Source organism: Epinephelus lanceolatus, chromosome 9 (assembly GCF_041903045.1).
Source record: "Epinephelus lanceolatus isolate andai-2023 chromosome 9, ASM4190304v1, whole genome shotgun sequence".
NCBI lineage: Eukaryota > Metazoa > Chordata > Actinopteri > Perciformes > Serranidae > Epinephelus > Epinephelus lanceolatus.
In genome coordinates, this window is record NC_135742.1 from 27823216 (window position 1) to 27843085 (window position 19870).

Below are 19870 nucleotides of genomic sequence, written 5' to 3' on the forward strand. Positions count from 1 at the left end.
TTGGTATTTGCTGATTTTGCTTTGGCAATAAGCACTTTTTGCATTTCATGCCAATAAAGCAGCTTTGATAAAGGGACAGGGAGTAAGAGGATAGAGCAATGATCCAATCATGTCTGGTGGAGGAAGGATGTAACAGCTTGAGGGCAGAGTTCAACTCCAAAGCGTGGCAGCTGGATTACACCAAAAAACAACTTTTGGGTAAATAAATGTTATGTGGCCATGTCTGTGTGGGTGTGACAGATTAGTTAAACTCTCATTGTGAGTTACTTCCTCCTGATCCTGCTGACAATGAATTTGGTCACATATTAGACCGAGGAAACTGTGTCAAGGCCTTAAGAAATTCTGCAGCCGCTCGACAAAGCAATCTCTTGGCTGCACCAATTGTGAAAATGGGACGTGTTGTAAGGTAGTTAACCCTGTGGTCAGCCAGCAATTGTGTTATTGGGTCAGTAGCTGTAGTCTGGCTGCTACAATGTCTCAAACTGTGTGTGTGTGTGTGTGTGTGTGTGTGTGTGTGTGTGTGTGCCTGTTTCTGTGCATGTATCTGCTCACCTGCCATAGGCAAATCGTCTGTCTTTGTGATGATCCCCGAATGTGTCCCACAGCCGCAGGGACACACTGACCTCATCCACTACATCGCGAGATCTCTCTAACACCTGCAACATAGACACACATCCCTGTAATCAGGTCAAAAGGTCTTAACTTCAATGTGATGTGTGTGTTTTTAGTGGGATTGAAGGATTATGCAATCACTTGGCTCGAGGGGGAAAAAAAGCAAGCGCAATGTCAAACTGCACAGTCGACATTTTAAGAATGAAGTTGTATTTCATAGGCCTGTAAAGAGATGTTTTACCAGAAATGCATATGCATAATAAACAGAATTAGCCTCAGTAACATGTCCAAAAGTGTACCAGAGTTTATCTACATGTGGCTCTTTCTACACTGTGTTCGGCTGTGTGTTTATGTGTATGTGTGTGCCCACCTCCTGGCATACACGGTACTGGTCGATGGCCCAGACGGTTGGCACGTGGGTGGCAAGCAGCTGATACTGTGTGAGGGTGGCATTGCAGGCCCGGGCACAGATTAGCCTGGTCTTGCCTACTGCATTATCCCCTACCACCACACATTTAATGGTTTCCACATTGGGCCGCTCATAGTCTGTGTCTATATCCATGGAGAGGGCCCTGGAGAATAGGAGAAAGAGCGAGAGAAAGAAAAGAGGTTAATTCAATATTCATGGAAAATTAAAATCACATTGATAAAGCGTCCCGGGAGGAATGACACTGCATTTTGACAATGAAAGCAACTGGCACCAGGTGCAGTAGCTTCTAACTCTCGCCCAGTCCAGCCTAGGGAAGCTTTTTTAAGGCTCTAAGCCCCCGTAGCTGTACTGACCAGTGTACAGAGGCTTCTGCCAAACTCCTCAACAGAACACATGGTTCGCAGGCTGAGGAATGGAGGGACCGCAGAGCTATTTCTGTAACAGCACGGAGCGAGAGAGAAAGACAGAAAAACAAAAAGAGAGAGACTTCCCTTGAGCTCACTGTCCTTTTCTCTCCTTGTTTGTCTTTCCCCTTATCTGTGCCCCCTTTTGATGGATTGAAACAAAGTTGCAGAGAAAACATAATGTGACGTGATGAAACATCTACCTTGGCAGCACCAATAAATTCCCCTATGAAGGCATTTGTAATTAACTTTTTAGGTCATTTGGGAGCCCATGGGAAGTGTGGGTCAAACATATTTACTGCAGGCTTACACAGAGGGGGAGAAAAACATAGAAAAAGTGTTGCTGCATGACCACCTGTGAACTCCTGACTTGACCTTAGCACAAGACGGAGATGGTTATGTGGTTATGCGCACAGCTCAACTGACTTCCGCTTTTAAAACCACACATCACTGCGCAAAGCTTATCAAAATCCCCTTTCCATAAACTGCTTACAAACATTTCTGACATGTCAAAACACATGTTAATACCCATTTTTTAAAAACATTCCTGGAAGAATCTGCTCTATTGCATAACCAGCCCACACACACGCGCACACACACACTTAGACCTCCAGTCAGCTAATCAGTCCATCCATCCTTGCAACTAGTTCAAAGACCCACCCCAAGGTCCCATAAATAGAGCATCTGAAACATTCATAAAGGCCTCCGCTTGCTATTCCATTGACGTGGAGGCCAGTGAAACACTTCAGTCCAGCACTGACAGACAACAGAGGCTAAAAATGGTATCTATTCATTGGACACACGAGCCATGTGTGCGCCCTGCTAATAAGCCATGACCTGCTGTCCATGTCCTCACACATCTCCAGCCTGATCAGAATACCAGTGCAGCTATATATAATTTATTTCTTCCCTACAGACATCAGACACTGATTCCCTTTGTCAACAGAAACATCATTTTAGTCATAAGGAGTCCCAATTACGTCAGCCAGGAAGTACAGCACCGAGAGCCTACCTTTGTCTGTCTGAGCTGAGGAAAAGTGTCTGTTGTTTCCTGAATAGTCCATATGGAACTCTGCCTTTCAGAGTTATAAATACCCTTTTTCCCTTGCCACCTGTCTGGCTGCTACACCATCACAGACACGTACTACAGGTGGAGGGGAGAGATAGAAGAAGCAATAAAAAGTTACCACAACCTTGCACTTATCTAACAGCTATCTCTCTAATGGTCACGGCAGCTGCCAAAGCAGCAGCCCTCTTAGTGAATTATCAGGAAAAGAGCGATGAAGGGCCAAGTATGAAGCCTGGCATACAAAACTAGTGGTTCTGTAACATCCACAACATGTCGTAAAGGGGAAGAGCGGATGCGTAGTATTGTTTATCCCCAGCGTTTCCAATGCAACAGTCGATAAGCAAAAGGGATTGCAAGGGAGACAAGGCAGGGAGGGGATTATTAGAGTCTTAGAGAGAAAGAGAGAGAATCAGTCAGTCATGCCACTGGGATCAAAAGGGCATGACCAACAATAACCGAGGCTGCTCAGGGGAATGCATCACAGCTTTTCCTGCCGATCTCTCTACTATCAAATGTGTGGTTCACTCAGAAAGAAAGACAGATGGAGAAAAAAGAGACAGTACAAGTGAGAGTACAGTCTAAGGTACTCTACTACTGACCCAAGGGAGACTGGAAGTCGGTACGCATATGTGCATGTGAGCATGCGTGCATGCGTGTGCACGTGGTAATGAGCTTAGGGCCGGTCTGTGAGGCATGGAATGATGCAAGCAGTGATGTAACCAGGAGGCGGCGTTGGTGGTGGTGTGGACAGTTTCTCAGGGGGATCAAGAGTACCCAGCTCCCAGATATCATCCTCCATCTGAGGCTCTGCATCAAGCTCCAAGCGAGAGTCCGGTCATGCGTCGGTCAACGCGCACAACGCACAATTATTTACTCGCACACCACTGCACTTAAAGATATGCACCTGCTCTTGGGTTTATATTTAAACTGTACAAGCTTCCTCAAACTTGGACAATTATTTTTAATTGCATGACTGGAGGATGAGCAGAGGCCAAAGACTGTGAGAGCAGCTCAGAGGAGCGGAAAGAGAAGCTGCAAAGCTCAGGTTTCATTTTTAGCCAACGACCTATAGTGAACTGTACACAGACGTCTAGACTTCATCTGCTGGCCAAGTGTCATCTTCCCAACAAGGCAGTGAAGGAGGTTACAAGGGCAAATAGGTGTTGGAATGCAATCATGAAATGTGTGTGAGAGAGAATGAGATTCTGTCCCAGTATTTGTGCATGTGTGCATGTATTTCTGACTCTTATAGTGGCATATTGATGGGTGTAGGCACAACTGCAGCGATAGGAACGCTGTGACAGGAACTCAAACGCCCATGCAATACACACAAACACCGACCTTCTGGTTTACTCTGGAATGTCACGGATTGACTCAGTGTGTGTGTGTGTGTGTGCGCATCTGTTTGGTGCAGGAGGACCAGACAGACAAAGAAGCTCATGCATAATTTGGATAGTGTGTGTCTCAGTATGGCTTTGCTTTAAAGCCAGAGGGGGTTTCATAAAGCGACGGCTTACAGCTCTACCTCATGCACAGTTCCTGGTTTCTTTACCTCATGTTTTTATACACTTCCCTTCTAAATCCTTTCATTTATCCTTCTGTCTGTCTAGGTCAGTCTGGTTTGTGTCCCAGCTGTGCCCACTCAACCACACCTTCTCACCTGCTCACAAACTCCCCCCACTCTCCTTCCCATTCTCCCAATGTAACGCTCCAGCTCACAGTTATTCCATCCTTCGCGTCGCTCGTTGTCTTTTAATAACCTCTCTCTCCACCACCCCTCGTTCTTGTCCTATCCCCGTTTTCCCCTCTCATCCAACGTCATGCCCCCCTCCGCCCATTTGTATTAGAGGCCATCTATCTGTCCATCTATGACCTCACACTTTTCTGGATAGCAATCAAGGAGCAGCATTAAGCAGACAGCCCTCCCACACCCGCTTTGCTTCCCCCTCTGTCTCCCTCTCCCTGTTACGTAACACCTTTAGCGATCCAGTGGCAGCAACCGCTCATCCAAAGCCCTCCACAGCCCCCCATTCGCCTCTTTTTTTGTCCTCTTCCTTGGGGCTAGAGTTCACCCCAACACCCTGACTGAGCTGCCTGCCTCTCCGCTCCTTCATACCCAGCCCTGCAAAAAAAGATGACCCCAATAACCACCCTCTTTATTCATGGGTCAACACGTGTGCACTCACACAGAGCTATGGAATTTACACTATCACAGGCTTGACTGCATAGTGTCCATGTGTAATTGTTGGAAGAAATGACGGCTGCATGTGCAATCATGTATGCGACCTACTTTGTTTATAACAATTCTTCGTCAAAAGGCTGCTCTCATGAAAGAAAATGTCTACTCATTCGTACTTTTGTATGTTTTTCAGGTGTGTGTGTGTGTGTGTGTGTGTGTGTGGGAGTGAACATGTGTGTGTTATGTGGGTGTTTGAGACAGTCACTGCCACAGGCGCAGCTGGCACAGACTGGTTACATAACCTGGTCTGTAGCCTCTGCTTGGCTCCCTGGATGGCTGACAGTAGACCTCAGACTCACACACACTAGCAAAGACGTGCATACACACAGGCACGCTGGCACGAACCTGCCTCACCCACTGCAGATGGTACGTACTGGTATTACTGAGCGGCCCGTGGCAGACGGCAATGTGTACGCATCAGTCCTAATGAATGAGAGGGTCTTTGGGAGCAGCATGTCAGCCTGCTTGAGAAAGTCTTCCTGCTCTCGTCTCTCTGCTGCAATAATGCTTTGTAAACACAGGAAGGCTCCTCTTTATGCCCTAATTTCCTTTATCCCTCCCCATCTTCCTCCTCCTCCTCCCTGTCCATATTTTCCACCTACTTTTTCTCTCCATCTCTCTTGCTGTCTTAACTTGCTTCTCTTTATTGTGTTTCTATTTCATGCCTTTGTTCTTTCCAGCATCCAATACAGAATATTCTTCTATATAGTATCTCTATGTCTGTCATCCACTTTTCTTTGATCACCTCATCCAATCTAAAAATGCAGGATTTCCCTTAAAACCAACGTATAGACTCATAAGATGCCTCTCAATCATCACTTAAGACCCACTAGAAGTGTGTGGTGATGTATTTTTCTGCAGAGACTCTGTCCTCCCCTTGTATTTTCCTATTTTCCTCTTATTTTCTGTGTTCATGACATGTATGGGCGTGTACCCCACAGCAGACAGGTGAGGTCGGGGCTTCATAAAAAGGTAGCGACCAGGTAGCAGTCCGTAAGAAGCAGGCATCCAAGAGCCACAGTGCAGAAAAAAAGCACAAATAAAGCAAAGCAAAATAAAAGTGCAAGAAAGAGTGAATCTGCACTTGGCTTTTACTTTCACTTTTGTAGGCTAGCGCATTAACAGACACCGTCAATCCTGTTTGCCACTTGACAGTGAGCATTGCAGTGCTTTGTGGCTGCTTTGACTATGTTTTGAAAGTGCAAGTCATAATGCAAAGAGCAAAACTGTATTGCCAAGTTGTTACCTTTACAGACAAAATGTTGTCTTTAAATACATATTGCAAAACTCACCTGTTTTGCATACAGATTCATATTTGTACAGGAGCCTTCAAATACCATTACTGACTCTGTTTTGATGTTAATCTTTGATGTCATTGTTTTTCTTTTATCATAACATGCAGCAATGATAAGATTTTCCACATGTATGTTCTCGTACTAGTCAAAGCAGCTCTGGATCATTGAGCCAAAGGACTCAGTCAGTGACCCAAATATCATTGCAGCCTTGTCGATGGGGAGGTAAAGTCTGTATTCCAAGTTACGCATCTCCTTTGGGAATGTAACAGGCCAACCCTGGTCCTTGCAATTCAAAAACAGACCCTAATTAGTACATACTTTCTTATTAAAGTTCCACAGTCCATGTTATAACATGGGTTTTGACAGTGGAGGACACAGACATAAACACATAAAAACAATTGCAGGGCCTATTACCTCGGTGTACCTTCCACTGAAGCCTGATAAAGGGGTCAGAGCATTCAAGCCAGCCATATAATGCTGGCTGACTCTTCCATATGGGTCTGTCAGTGCTGCACTATGTTATCTCAAAGCTGTTGACACAGTCAAAGCGCTGGGCACGGTGCCTAACCAGGACAATAAGAAGCTCTGTTCCAGAGCCATCTAACGTTAAACATAGCGACAGAGCTCGATCACTGGTTCATTAACAGTAGCAGTGACAGAAGGTTAAAAACCAAACATTTTTTAAATTTAAAAAAATACCAGGATGTGGAAAGAATATTTAGTAATTCTCAAATAAATAATGAGATTTAGAACAGTTGGTGTTTCCACAAAAGGATGAGTCACAGTCACAGAGTGGCCATTAATAGACATGTTTCAGAAGAAAAAAAAAATTGGCTTAAAGACAAAGATTGCACAATATGGAAGAGAAATGTGCTAAATTGTTTATGCAACAATGAAGATATGATTAATTGCTGATGACTGGAAATGAATATATAGTCGTATAAAAACTTCTAATGTAGAATATTCTTCCTTTGTTCATTCCCAGGTACAAGTGAGAGGCTTCCTCACAAGCCATGCAGCTACCTGCGTAACACAATCCCTCTGACGACGTCATAGCCCCGGGATCAGCATTACAGTGTGTGTGTGCTCGTGTATTCAAGCGCGTGCATGCACGAGTGCATGTTCATTCTTACAAACTGAGATTCTGCACATAATCAGTTGTCACAGTTTTGATCTGCATGCTGTTCCAGTGAATACTGTGATTGTGGCATCACTACGCTCATCAATGAAAAGCACCTCGTGCGCTCCCTCTCCCCGCAGCCATTCATAACCACCTGGCTCATTCATATTTTTGGGGGGGATTGGGAACCCAATTCAACAAGGCTTGACAATCTATTGTATTGGCACCCCTGTGTGTGGGGATAAAATGCAGGTTAGACACAGCATCCAGCGCGCTGAGGAGATGTCTCTCACATATAGGCTAAAAGGCAGGTGGATATCAGCCTACATCCCAAATGATGCGCTGATAAGTCTTGCGTAATGTGCCAAGCCCATCCGCTGCACTACAACACAGAAACGAAAAGCAGTCTGTGCTGCACGCGTGGAATTAAAAAATAATCTCCCATTGTGACATCTCTTGCTAAAATAATGTCATACATCTATAATAAGAGCTTCTCAGACTATCACAGGGACATTATAGAGACTTAAAGGGGAGATTAAAAGCCCATTAAGTACAATAAGGTCACCATGACTTGAAGCAAACACAGCTGGTGATTTAAGAATCTGTAGAGTAAAGGATATCACAAGCTGTGTATGGATTGCTTTAAGTGCACATAAGAAATGCATCTGGAGCATGTGACCCAGTATTTCTGCAGGAGGGGTCCCTACCTTCCGACGGTTCCGGAATTGACCCACATGCCACTCTGCTGGTGGTTCAGCCGGTCACTCAAACCGGACAGAGACGCGCGCAGAATGAGGAGGTGGTGGTGGTAGTAGTGGCGGTGGTCCCGTTATTTGTCAAAGAGCACAGATGACTGCAGGACCTGTGCCCTGTCACATCCTCTCCTCTTTACTTCCCGCTCGCTGCCTTCTTTAACCAAACGTCTCACAGTCCTCAACAAGTATCGACTCGCTGCTGCAGACCTGGTTCGGATGCTGGCTGGATTTGAATTGGACGCTTTTTGGAATAAAACCTAAACATAACTGGCCTAAAGATATTTCTGGTCGAAGCCACCTCCTTTTTGTGTTGTTGTTTCCCCAGCTGATTTCATCAGAGGCACGCCTCCACGACTGCGCGTCACGACACAAGTCGCCCAGTTCAGCTTGTGCTGCGTTCGGGTGCTGTCAGAAAAGAGACTTTTACAGTAGAGCAGCGCCTCTAAGCCACTTCCGATACAACCCATACCCCAGGTGCACTGTCTGTTACAAATTTGGAGGTAGACTACAAAGCATAATAGAAAAAAGGCATGAAAATTTTATATTATATAACGTTTAGGTTGTGCGTAAATTCCAACATCAAATTCAACATGATGATGTTTCCATTTTCTCTTTCATTTTTAGTTTCAGTGTTGTGTGACTGAAGGCTACAGAGCAGTAATCAAAAAGCTTTCTTCAACACAAATATAACCCAGATAAAGGGGATAAACACACCCAACAAGTTATATTTAAGACTTCTCTATCGGATGTGGGAGCTGAAGCGGAACACTTAAAGGTCTCACAGGAGATTAGGACACAGGGGCCAATCATATCCTGCAAAGCTGATAGTATCCCCGCCCCGAAACTGTGCTCTCTCCATCCTGTTAACTCAATACGTGCCACAAAGCATGCGGTCTTTCGTTGGTGGAGCTTACCATCCACCAGAGCTGGATTTAGACTCACTGTCATTGTGACTCCCAGCTGTCATTATCAGCCAGACACGAGACATTAATTGTTTTTCTTATTTATTTATTTTGTGGCATGTGCAATATTTTAAATACCCATCTGTTTTTCTCAATCTTTTATCCAATCCTTGATCATACATGTAAATCATCCCCTATAATATGCAGATACATGATTTATAGTGTAGTTATTACTCATGGGTGATGGAGAGAATTTCTCCTCTATGGTTATTCTGGGTGTTCAGGCATAGCAACTAGCTACCACATAGCAACACTTGTGTATTGCTACAAAAGCCATTACAGGAGCCAAGAAAAAAAACAGGCAGATCATGGATTGCTGTGGAAAAATACCCAGCCTTTTTTACCCTTCACATTTTTCCAAGATCTCGATGTCTGGGAATTCATTCCTGGAATGTTAAGCTGCACCAGAGAAGAAAATTGCTGCCATGTTGCCAGGAGGTAAAAATACCTCACTATTCTGCCAGCTGAACTATTTTTACTTTAAACTTAAATTGCTCTGTAAATCTGATGTTATCCAGCTGAAGACTTTGCCCAGACATGCTTTCGAGACAGGAAGCTTCTTCTGAGTCCGTCTGCCTTTCATTAGAGCCGCATCTGCAATCCCAGATAAGAGGTGGGAGTGGAGTTCATATTAGGTTACATTTATCTTACAATTCTTTTGGGATGTTTTGCAGTGTTTGGCCATGTGGGGACTGCGGACAGGCCGATCTACCAACTTCCTTTCGTGGCTGTGGAAGACTGAAGACAGACATCTACTGGTAGAATTTGGTACTGACCTTTCTGAAACAAAGGAGGCATAAGCTCTCTGCTTTATTATGTGAGTGTTGTCACTCAAGGCCACAGCACAGACAGCATGTGACAGATCCCAGTGGCTGCAACACTATATGCCTATAGGGTGAAAGAGTTCAGTGAAGCAGGATAGCAAGACACAGATCTATTGTTTGACCCTTCTGCTGCTCTGTCAATACCCCAACACATATAGATGTGTTTTCATGCATGTTTATGCACACAACGTGCAAAAGCGCACATGCAGTAACACAGCATCACCACCATGGCTAAGAGGACTTCAATGTGCAACCAGTGGAGATGTATTTTTTTTATATCTATTTGTCCAGTGTTGTCTTGAAGCCCTGAGAAAACACTGGCCTCTGACCTGGCTGGCATGGTCAGAATGAAACAGCATGAAAGATGGGCTGGAATGCCACTGGAGAAAGCAGGGGTTCAACAGCACTGGCACTGAGAGGGCTCAGAAATGTAGAGAGGCAGCCCCTTTGTCGGAGACGTGTACTTGTGAGAGAACTCTCAAGCAGCACAGGCTGAGTTTATGTCTGGCCTTTTCAGCTACAGTAGTACGGAAAGGACTGAGTGGCTTTGTTTACGAGCTTTATCGCCCCTCTATTAACTGTGTGGGAAGTCTACTCCCATTGCTTTTACACTTTGGTGAGATTAAAGTTGGGAGAATGAGCTGAGATCATTCTTTGGCATGAGCACCTCAGCGAGGAGTGTCCTGCTGCTTGGACAAACACTCGGTTTAGTCTGCAGTATATATTCAACGCCATCCAATTTTCCTCGAGTTTTATTGAGGGATTGAGGTTGTTTACTTAGACGATAGCACTAATTTCAAGATCACAAAATCCCAAATTGGCGTCCTTAAGATACCCTTCTCCCCCTTTTCAGTACTTTAATTTACCTCTGCAAATGCCGTCATCTCACTTTTAATCAAACATTTAAAAATTCATTTTGCAATCAACATCATCATCTGTTCTCACAAAATAATTGCTGGTGTTTCAGTAAAAAAAAAAAAGTACATTATGGTGAAAGTGAATACCTTTGGGCTCTGATGGGTTGATATCAGATGACATCAGGTGTTTATTTAAAGGTATAGTACGCAGGATTGTCACTTAGTGTTTGCTTTCACCAGCAAAAGTGAAAGTAAAAGTCAACCCCAGCTTCACTCTCCTTTGGTGTTTTGTCTTGCTATTATTCCTTTTTTCCCCCCAGCACTGTGTCTCTTGAAGGCCTGCTGCTTGTGGTCTGACACCTGGCTGCTACCTATATATACAGCCCTGACCTCACCTGAACACTGTGGGGTTACATGCCCATAAACATCCCACGCACAGTAAGTGAGAAGAACATTTTAAAAATACAGGCAGAGGGTAGAGTCTCTGCAGAAAAAATACACCGCCACACACTTCTAGTGGATCATGTGATGATTGAGATGAGTCTTTACACTGTTTTTTAAAGGAAAATCCTGCATAGTAAATCTTAACATTAAGCAATGGATATCGGGTATCATTTTGATGACTTGGAATAAAACCCTTCCCCTCATCTCATCCTGTCATGTCCACTCCTCCACTGACCCTATTCTCACCCCTACAGCTCGCCCAAATATCCAACAGGCCCGCACACCCCCTGCCTCAGCACTGTACTGGAACTGTTCTAAAGCTGTCAAAACACCCAGCTTCTCACACTCCCCGCATCCACAGAGAGCTTGCCTCAAACACACACCGGCCCGAGCGCGAATGAACGCACACACACATGCAACACACACTAAATGAAAAACAGTCTACATGCAGCCCTGTACACTGACACAAGTAGGTCAGAGCTGCAGTGGGTCTTCCAAACAGTCCTCCAGCACCATGGAACTGATAACAGTATCAAAGATTAAATTCTACCTTCAACACGGACACACATGGACAAACATAACATACCACATGTATGTATGAAGATCTACAGTATGAGATCATTTGCTTGTTTGTTTGGCAGGACAACGCCTTTTTGTTTTGCAGAGGGACAGGGAATAGGGAATAATGAGACAACACAGGAATTTCGATTTGTTCCTCTGGGAAGAAAATTCAGAGGTCAAAGGTGAAGGGTGGGAGTGGGATGACTGGAGGCTAAAGTTAAATGAGCCTGTGGAAAACTGGCATTCCTAAAGGATCTGTGATAGAAGGACGATGAAAACTGACAAATGTACGAAAACACACACATCTAGCTATGTCAGTGTCTGACTCTGAATCTCCTTTTCATTCCCACTCTTAATCTCTCAAACACACACACACACACACTTAGATATGGAGAGGTGGCTGAGATGTGTTGCCAGAGCCGGCACCCTGGCATGAAACAGAGTGTTTTGTAACAGCCGGCCTATTTGGCGTTGGGTGATGGGCATGTTAGCAGAGTGCGAGTTTAAGTGAAAAACATTCAATGCTAGATAAGGCCTGAGAGAAAGTACAGAACGAGACAGACAGACAGAGTGCAAGAGAGCGAGAGAGAGGCCGAGGATATTATTTACTAAAGTTATCAGCAGATTGTCTTATCGCTACGGTCAGCTGGAAAACTCCATCTATGTGACCAGCTGTTGTTGCCTCATTATATCCTAATGAAGACATATCACTCCACTGCCTGCAACAGAAAAAGAAAAACACTACAGTGGAGTAAAATGCTTCTCCACATTAGTTAGAAGCTGTTGGATGTATTAATTCTTCTATGCTATGTTGTTCTAAGGAGACGTATATAAGCATGACATAAGTTTTCTGCCTTGTAAAAACATCAATTTTACAAAGGCTTCATTTATTTCATGTCAAAAAGGCTGTTGAAGACCATTTCTAACTAGATGAGGTGACTAACTCCAATATTTTGTTGATATCACCGACATTTCTGCATTATTTTAGATGTAGATTTTATTTCGAAATCAACAAAGTAGCCAAATTTTAATGTCCATATTCCCAAATGTTTGTAATTTTATATATATATCTAGAGATATATATAGCTATATAATGACAAATGTTAAATCCTTTTTTATTTTTTTTTTCAAACAGGGTTTTTTTTTTTTTTTTTTAATAAAGGAAATAAAATATAAAATTGACTTTGAAGGTGTTTGGATTGTGTGAGCTGTGCACCCTGTGGGTTCAGTATTATGTATGATCATGATTGTGAATGTATATGTAATTATTAAAATGTCAGTCATCTGGAAAATCACATAAAACTGCTGTCATAAAATTAGAAAAAGTCCTAAAGCAGAATGATGTCTGATTAAGGTTTATAAGCTATGAAACTGTGAAACTGTAAACACACTGTGTGTTGCCATACTTGTCATTAGGTATTATCCCCCTGTTGCTACAGAATGTGACATAATGGCCAGTTTGTAAGTCCAACTCTGTGGCTGCAGGTAACTGTTCACTGACAATAACACTGATGTACGAGCAGGTCAAGTCTGCACTGGTGATGATGGGCCATGATGGTGAAGTATGTCGGGAATTTAAAGTGGCTCTAGGTCCCGGAGCAAAGACTGGATAGAGGTGGGAACAGCTGAATAGAAGGGAAGGATGGAGGGTGGGATGAGTGAAGGAGAAAAGCAGCACTGCTGAGGGTGTACGGGGGTGTAGGTGGGAGTTCTTTGTGTTTAACTGCCTGCTGTCCGTCTGAGAATAAACAGGCCTCTGATTATGATATTAATGCCAACTTAAATGTTTCCCAGTGAGGCGCCTGGCTTTCACAAATCGGTGCCTGGGGTGGACACAAACACAGCAGTGCATATTAGTCACTGTCCGTAACTTGCTGCCCATTTAGAGTCATGCGGCGTCTGGCACACTCAACTAGCTCAACCAGAAGCACATCTGCCACCATCAGCCCAAACACTACCCATGTCAAGGTACCCCAGCTTTCTTGAAGCTATGGTTTCCTTGGCGTGGCCTCAAGCAACCAGCAGTGGTTAAATCATCTCTGCGTGCTAAATAGCACTTGGGTGAGAAATTCCGTGGCCTCTTTGTTTCATGAATTGTTTTCTTGTTGGTTTAAAATCCTTGCCTGGAATTTTAAGCCTGTTTCATCCAAAAGCACAGCCTGAGACAAGAGAGTGCCTGGCGATAGGCAAGGTGGATATGGGATTTTTGAGAGGCTGAAGGGCTGAGTGGATGTCTAAATTCTTGAGTGGCACAAATCATCTGTGATGAAGACAAAGTGTGTATAGGACAGTCATGATATACTGTCTGCATTCTGACTTAAGGGGATCAAGGCTGCACAGGCATGTCTCACATGTTTTTGCTATGTGCAAGTTCATGTATAGACACATAAAGCCCTTACCACCTGAGTTGTGACCTGATTGACTCTTGTTTTTTGCATCAAATCAAACATGCAGGCACTTAGGCAGACACAAATAAAGAGGCTCTCCCACTTGCAAACACAATTTTATAATGCACACACGCACAAAGACATACACATGCACAGTCTCTGCTGGATAGAGACACACAGGTCAGTAGAGGTGCCTCTTAAGCTGTGGCTGTCAAGTGGCAGGGCTAATCTTATTAAGGCTCTCTTCAGCTGCTGGTCCAAACTCTTAAAGTGATAGTTGCACTTTGCTGGAAAACAATTTGAATCCAAGCATACCTTTAAACCCTCAAGTGTGTCCTGTTTAAGTGCAGTGCATACTGCATTACATGTACTAGCTGTATGGGTTTCACACTACAATAAGTTCTCCTGAATTGCAGACAGAGGGAGAGAGAAGATTAAAATGTCCATGTAGTAATCCACATACATTTCGTATAGATCACAATGGCTGTTTGACTCATAAGGGGGAAATGTTGATGGTCAAGCTAATGTTCCAGCAAAGTGAAAGCTCACTTTAATTAGTGTGGTAAGTGACTGCTGAGCCACTAACGGGGATGCATTGGCTGTGCAGGACTGACGGCATTATAGGGATGAAGATGAGCTTTGGTCAAGGGTCTGGCTGGAAATGATGTCAAGGTGAGATGCGAGGATCAGGTTGAGGATTGAGACGGAGACAGATATGGAAATGGGATGGAGATTAGGAAGGAAGCGGATACAGGACCAGGGCTAGAGTAAAGCTAGGGAGCCGAGGACGGAATTTAGATTAGCAAGGAACCAACATCGGCTGATCTTTGTTTATGATAGGGACACTGAACTTACTTTGTACGGGGGCTACTATACCAAAGTTTATCATGTGAATATCAATAGTTATCCATTCAGTATTCAGCTACACACTCTACACAAATGGCAGAAGGACAAAAAACAGCACTGAAATTTAAAGGCTAGAGAGTAGACCCAGGACTGGTTCTTGAAAGTGGGATTCTGACTCATCAGGGTCACAACAATGTCAAACAACTCTGCTACTCATGCCTTTAACAAGTTTAACAAGTGTAATCCACTGAACATGTTCTCTATGCCACGTCTGATTAGATTTATAACACTTACTCCCCAGATACGCTGTGGGTTCAATGTCAGTTTGAAATTGATTTAATCCGCTGGATATATTCCCCAGTAACTTTTTAATATGTCCTTTAGTAAATCCATCAGCAGGGATAAGGGAGGATTTTATCACGGACTACCTGCGTTTAAGTGCCTTAAATGGGATACTTTGTTCATAGAGCTTGTTAATACAGTGATAGCAAAGGGAAAGGTATGATTTCTTTTCTTTGTCTGAATAACAGTTGATTGCCTTTAAGAAATGTAAAAAAAAACAGGTATATTCTCTTTTATTTAAAGTGACAGTCTCAAAGATTATTGATTATAAAGATTAAATATTATATTTAGTGTGCGGCCTGTCGCCTGCAAATCCTCATCTAACAGCCCACTGTGGCTGCTCCTGCTTGTTCTGTTATTCCCTGCAATGTTTCAAGTTGATCTGCATCTTCAAATTAAAGTGTAAAACACACTGCATTTCCTGTTGCTACTTCATAATAAAAGTCAGTTCATGTTTTGCCAGTTAAATGCTCTCAGTGTGAAGCTGCAGCAGTAGGAGATATTTGGTTTGCATTAGCGGCAACTTAATGCAGCACCTTCCAATACTTTCATTGGAGAGTCACAGGCTCAGTCACCCTTGTGTTACCTCATTGGTGGCAATAGATAATGATTTTAGACTGTATATAAAGATGGACACCATGACAGCTCCCCAGGAACGACGTCAGTGGTGTGTTCCAAGTCACATACTTTTTCTTTTTACTTTACTGCAGCTGCCCTTAAAATGTATTAACATTGTAAGCAGTATGCACACAACTGGGTCATACTACTTTCTCATAACATTACACCCTGAAAACAAATAAAACGAGCACCACTTACTGAATTTGCAAGAGACAAAGATCAACCTGGAGAGCTCTGCTGTTGTTACTTTGTTATGTATGTAGTTAAACTTAAAAGTTATAACTGCAAACATTGTAGATTCTAAGATATTATATTTGCAACAGTGAAATTACATATTATGCAGTTCTCTGTCACTGTTATCTTCATAGTTATGTCCTATTGCTTTGTTCACTTAAACAATTAATATTCCTATTATTACTGTTAGACTGGTCAGTCAGTTGAATACACTGTCATCCGTCATTGCGACTTCTGACAGCTGTCAAACAGCTGTCAATAAGCTGTCAAGCTGACATCTGATTGCAGCTCAGTCAATCTGATGTATTGTACGCTGTGCAGAGGATTGTGGGTGCAAAATCGGACCAGATGTAGGAGAATTTCCTGGCATTTTTGGCATACTGCATTTGACATACTATGTATTGGGCATACTAAAACTTTTTCTGGAATACTATATATTATGGTAGTATGGGTATTGGAATGCACAGCAAGACATCTTGGACCAGCCCCATAAACCCCGCCCCCTCCATGTTAGGGGATGGTACATGGGCCAAACTAAAAACTCAAAGTACACTTCAAATAGATTTTCCCTAAAGATAGTGTCTGTCATCTTAGGTTGTTTTTATCAAGCCAATATATGTCCAAGTGTTCATTTTTCTAATAAGCTTGGTTGTAACTATTTGATGCTATAAAAAGGGGGTATAACATCACGATTGAAAGCTGTGTGTATTAATCGCTGTGCTCGTGATCAATGGCGCTGCTCGTGATTGGTTGGACGGGTGTATGGGTGGGAGCTCAATACCATGGAGATCACTACAGTGCAGACTCTGGCTCAAAATGATGTCACCAGTGCAAGACGGCAGTAGAATGTCCCAGAGATCATTACTTGGTACTGAGGCTAAAGCCAGTTGTTGAGTGATGACCTGTCAGGCAGGCAGATGAAAAACAATTCACTATTAAATTTTACTGTCAGTCATGGCATGGTATGACAGTCACAACATAACTTATTTGCAGGAGTAAAACAGCAAAATTAAAGATTCATTGCAAATTGCAGTTTGCTGTGATAATATTTAAGAGTGTTAAGGGGAAATACTTCCTCTGTGTTAGACTCAGCTGACCCAACAGGCAGCAAATGCCTTAATTCTGTTTCAGTGCAGATAGGTTACCATTAATGTAACATTATGCTCTGGACCACTGTATACTATACAGTACCTTTAAGAGCATTACCTACCAGCCTATTAATGGCAGATCAATGGGTGGTCAACAGCAAAGTACTGTAATTTGTCATCTGCCTGGAGGTTTTTCCAACAATATGTGCAAGCTATTACTGGGCGTTGACACTGCACTGCTACCTGCGGTGATGGTGGGAGTGTTGGTAACCTCTATGAACCTCAGACACATTCGCAGACACTCTCACACTCTGGTGAGGATGTATCAGAGTAAACTTTGGACTGGGCTTGAGAAAAGATAACAAACAGGAAAAGGTGAGGGAGGGTGAAGGGAGCTCTCGTTCCTCTGAAGCATAGGACAGAGAAAGAAAAGAAAAGTCTTCTTTTGTAGTTGCAGTTGCAATATAGGGTATCTGGTAATGCTTTAATGTACAGGGACAGCCTTATTGCTAAATTTAGTATTATATAAACATGTATAAAATGGAGTGAAATTGAAAGTTCTAACCAATGTGACAGTAACCAGGAGGAGAGGCAGGAGCAAAATGCTAACGTTGTGAGGAGAGAGATGCATTTGGCCTCAGCACAGGTCAGTATTCCAGAAACAGCCTGATCAAACAGAGACTGTAGCCAAGCCAAACACCTCTGGACTTCAGTCTGGCACAGAAAGGCAGAGATCACAGTGCACACAGTCACTACATCAACCCAGCACACTCTGCAACGTACCAGAAAGCAGAGGTCGCCCACCTTTTTGGCTTGTGTGACCCACTATAATGAGACAAAGCATGTGCCCACCAGCGATGATGACAAGTTAAACTAAAGAGTGATTTATTTTTACAGTTTCATCAGAACAATTTTTAGAGATTTAAGGAGATAAAATTCTATAATAACCAAATCTAAAGGATATGTGTTCATGTAAAATGTTTGTATATGCCAAAATGGTGTCATTTCTTTAACATGACTAGTCCTACCTATCTATACTGGTGTCAGGCTAAGAAAACCAGTATCAGTCTGCTTCTATTTAAAACACACTGTTGCTCACAGATACAGAAATAGAGAGGAGGAAATGGAGGGGAGGGAAAGAACCAGAGTCTAAAAAGCAAAAATCACAGACAGACTGAGACACAGACAGACAAATAAACCACTTTACAGAGAGCTGAGGCATAACAGGAAGATCCTTTGTTGTGTTTACTTCAAATAGCCTGCGTGTTGTTTACCCATTCTGTTAGTTAGAGTTCCTCATATTGTATTGCACTTGCACAAACAAAAACAAACCTGTTGTGAGGTGAAAACCTTGCATCTCACAGACGGAGGGAAACAGCAACGCATTACTCTCAATGGCAATGCAGTTTCGATTTTATCAAATAAGGCTTTGAGTGGGTTTTATAACAGCGAGAGGTCGAAGCATTTTCTCAGGCAGCAGAGGAACTATGTAATCCTCCAGCTCGCCAAAAAAAATCACCTTATATAGAGATAAGATTTTCACCTCACAGCAGTGAAATGCAATCCCCTACATACTGCTTGAATCTGTCAGTGATGGAGGTCAACATGCATCTCTGATTGCGGGAATATTGTAAAACAAGGCGGCACATGCATGCACACATGTAGACACACAACGGATACACTATGCACAGTCGGCATCCTAAAATAGTGTGATGGAAAAATCTATACTGGTGTCCAGTTATTTCTGCACTGCTGCGCCGTGGCCTGGTGATACAACCGGGATACAATAGACACCTCAAACTGTGACCACATGTCATTCATTCGCCAAACTGCAGCACCATCATACAGGCTTTAAGCATTTGAATAAGGGCAAGGGGCAAAGGGAGAAGCTCGTTTGGATGGTGCATTACTGTTGATCCCAGCTAATCCAAACCACTTGTGAACAGAGGTCACTCAGACCACAGAAATGTTGCGACGAAGAGAGGGAATTTGTACACAAAATATAACATGCACATATATATCTCAAAATGTCCAGTACAAGTCTATGTGGCTTTTAACCATTTAGTTTAGATAAACAATATGTCCCTACTGTATTATTGATCATTGCGGCGAGGGGGAAGTGAAAAGCAATTTAACAGAAAACCATCACAGCCATAATGGAGCATAACAACACTCAGGACGTCAATATTTCTGCATAACATGACCTCTGTTGAGAAATGCATCGGTATTAAGTAGTGCATGATATTAAATAGGAATGGTATTGATGATATTGATTAAATATTTATGTTGAAATGAAAGTGACGTATTCTAGTGAGAGACAGAGAGAGGGAAACAAAAGGGGGGATTATTTCATTGCCACGCTGTATGACAATTTAAAAATCGTCTGTCCTTAGACGACCACAACTGATTTGCAAAGTGAAATGTTATCTAGAGTGATTTACAAGATATAACTTACAATATGTAACCAGGTTTCAGTGCGTTGTTCTTGAATTGCATTGATTTACAGTTACAAATTTGATTGATTTACATATGAGGGGACTCACTCTGAGTTTATCTAAATTGTGCTGCAAAAAAATAACAAAATAAAAGCAGAGCACCAACTTTTAATGTTTTTTTTGTAGTCAATTTGTTTCAATTAAGGAAAAGGTTTCTAAAGTATGCAATGACTAAAAATAGACGTGAGCTGAAACTGGCTAACCAAACCACATAATATATGGTGAGTCAATTTCAGATTTTCATGGGGGAGCAAACCACAGAGACTGGAGTCAGACAAAGACTGTCTG

General features: G+C 42.9%; 1 protein-coding gene across 5 annotated transcripts in view; it reads right to left on the bottom strand.

Moving 5' to 3' along the window:
* The window catches only part of rhobtb4 (Rho related BTB domain containing 4), a 40344-nt gene that overhangs the window by 13573 nt on the left and 6901 nt on the right, over positions 1-19870 (bottom strand). For 3 of the 5 annotated variants that reach the window (XM_078170793.1, XM_033620421.2, XM_078170794.1), the window contains exons 3-4: positions 983-1184; positions 553-656 (exon numbers count right to left, since the gene is read on the bottom strand). In XM_078170793.1, coding sequence (XP_078026919.1) covers positions 553-656; positions 983-1174 — 296 coding nt within the window. In that variant the 5' untranslated portion in view covers positions 1175-1184. Of the gene's footprint in view, positions 1-552; positions 657-982; positions 1185-1395; positions 1535-7876; positions 8276-19870 lie in introns of those variants that run through there. The other 2 variants (XM_033620420.2, XM_078170792.1) reach the window with 2 other exon arrangements.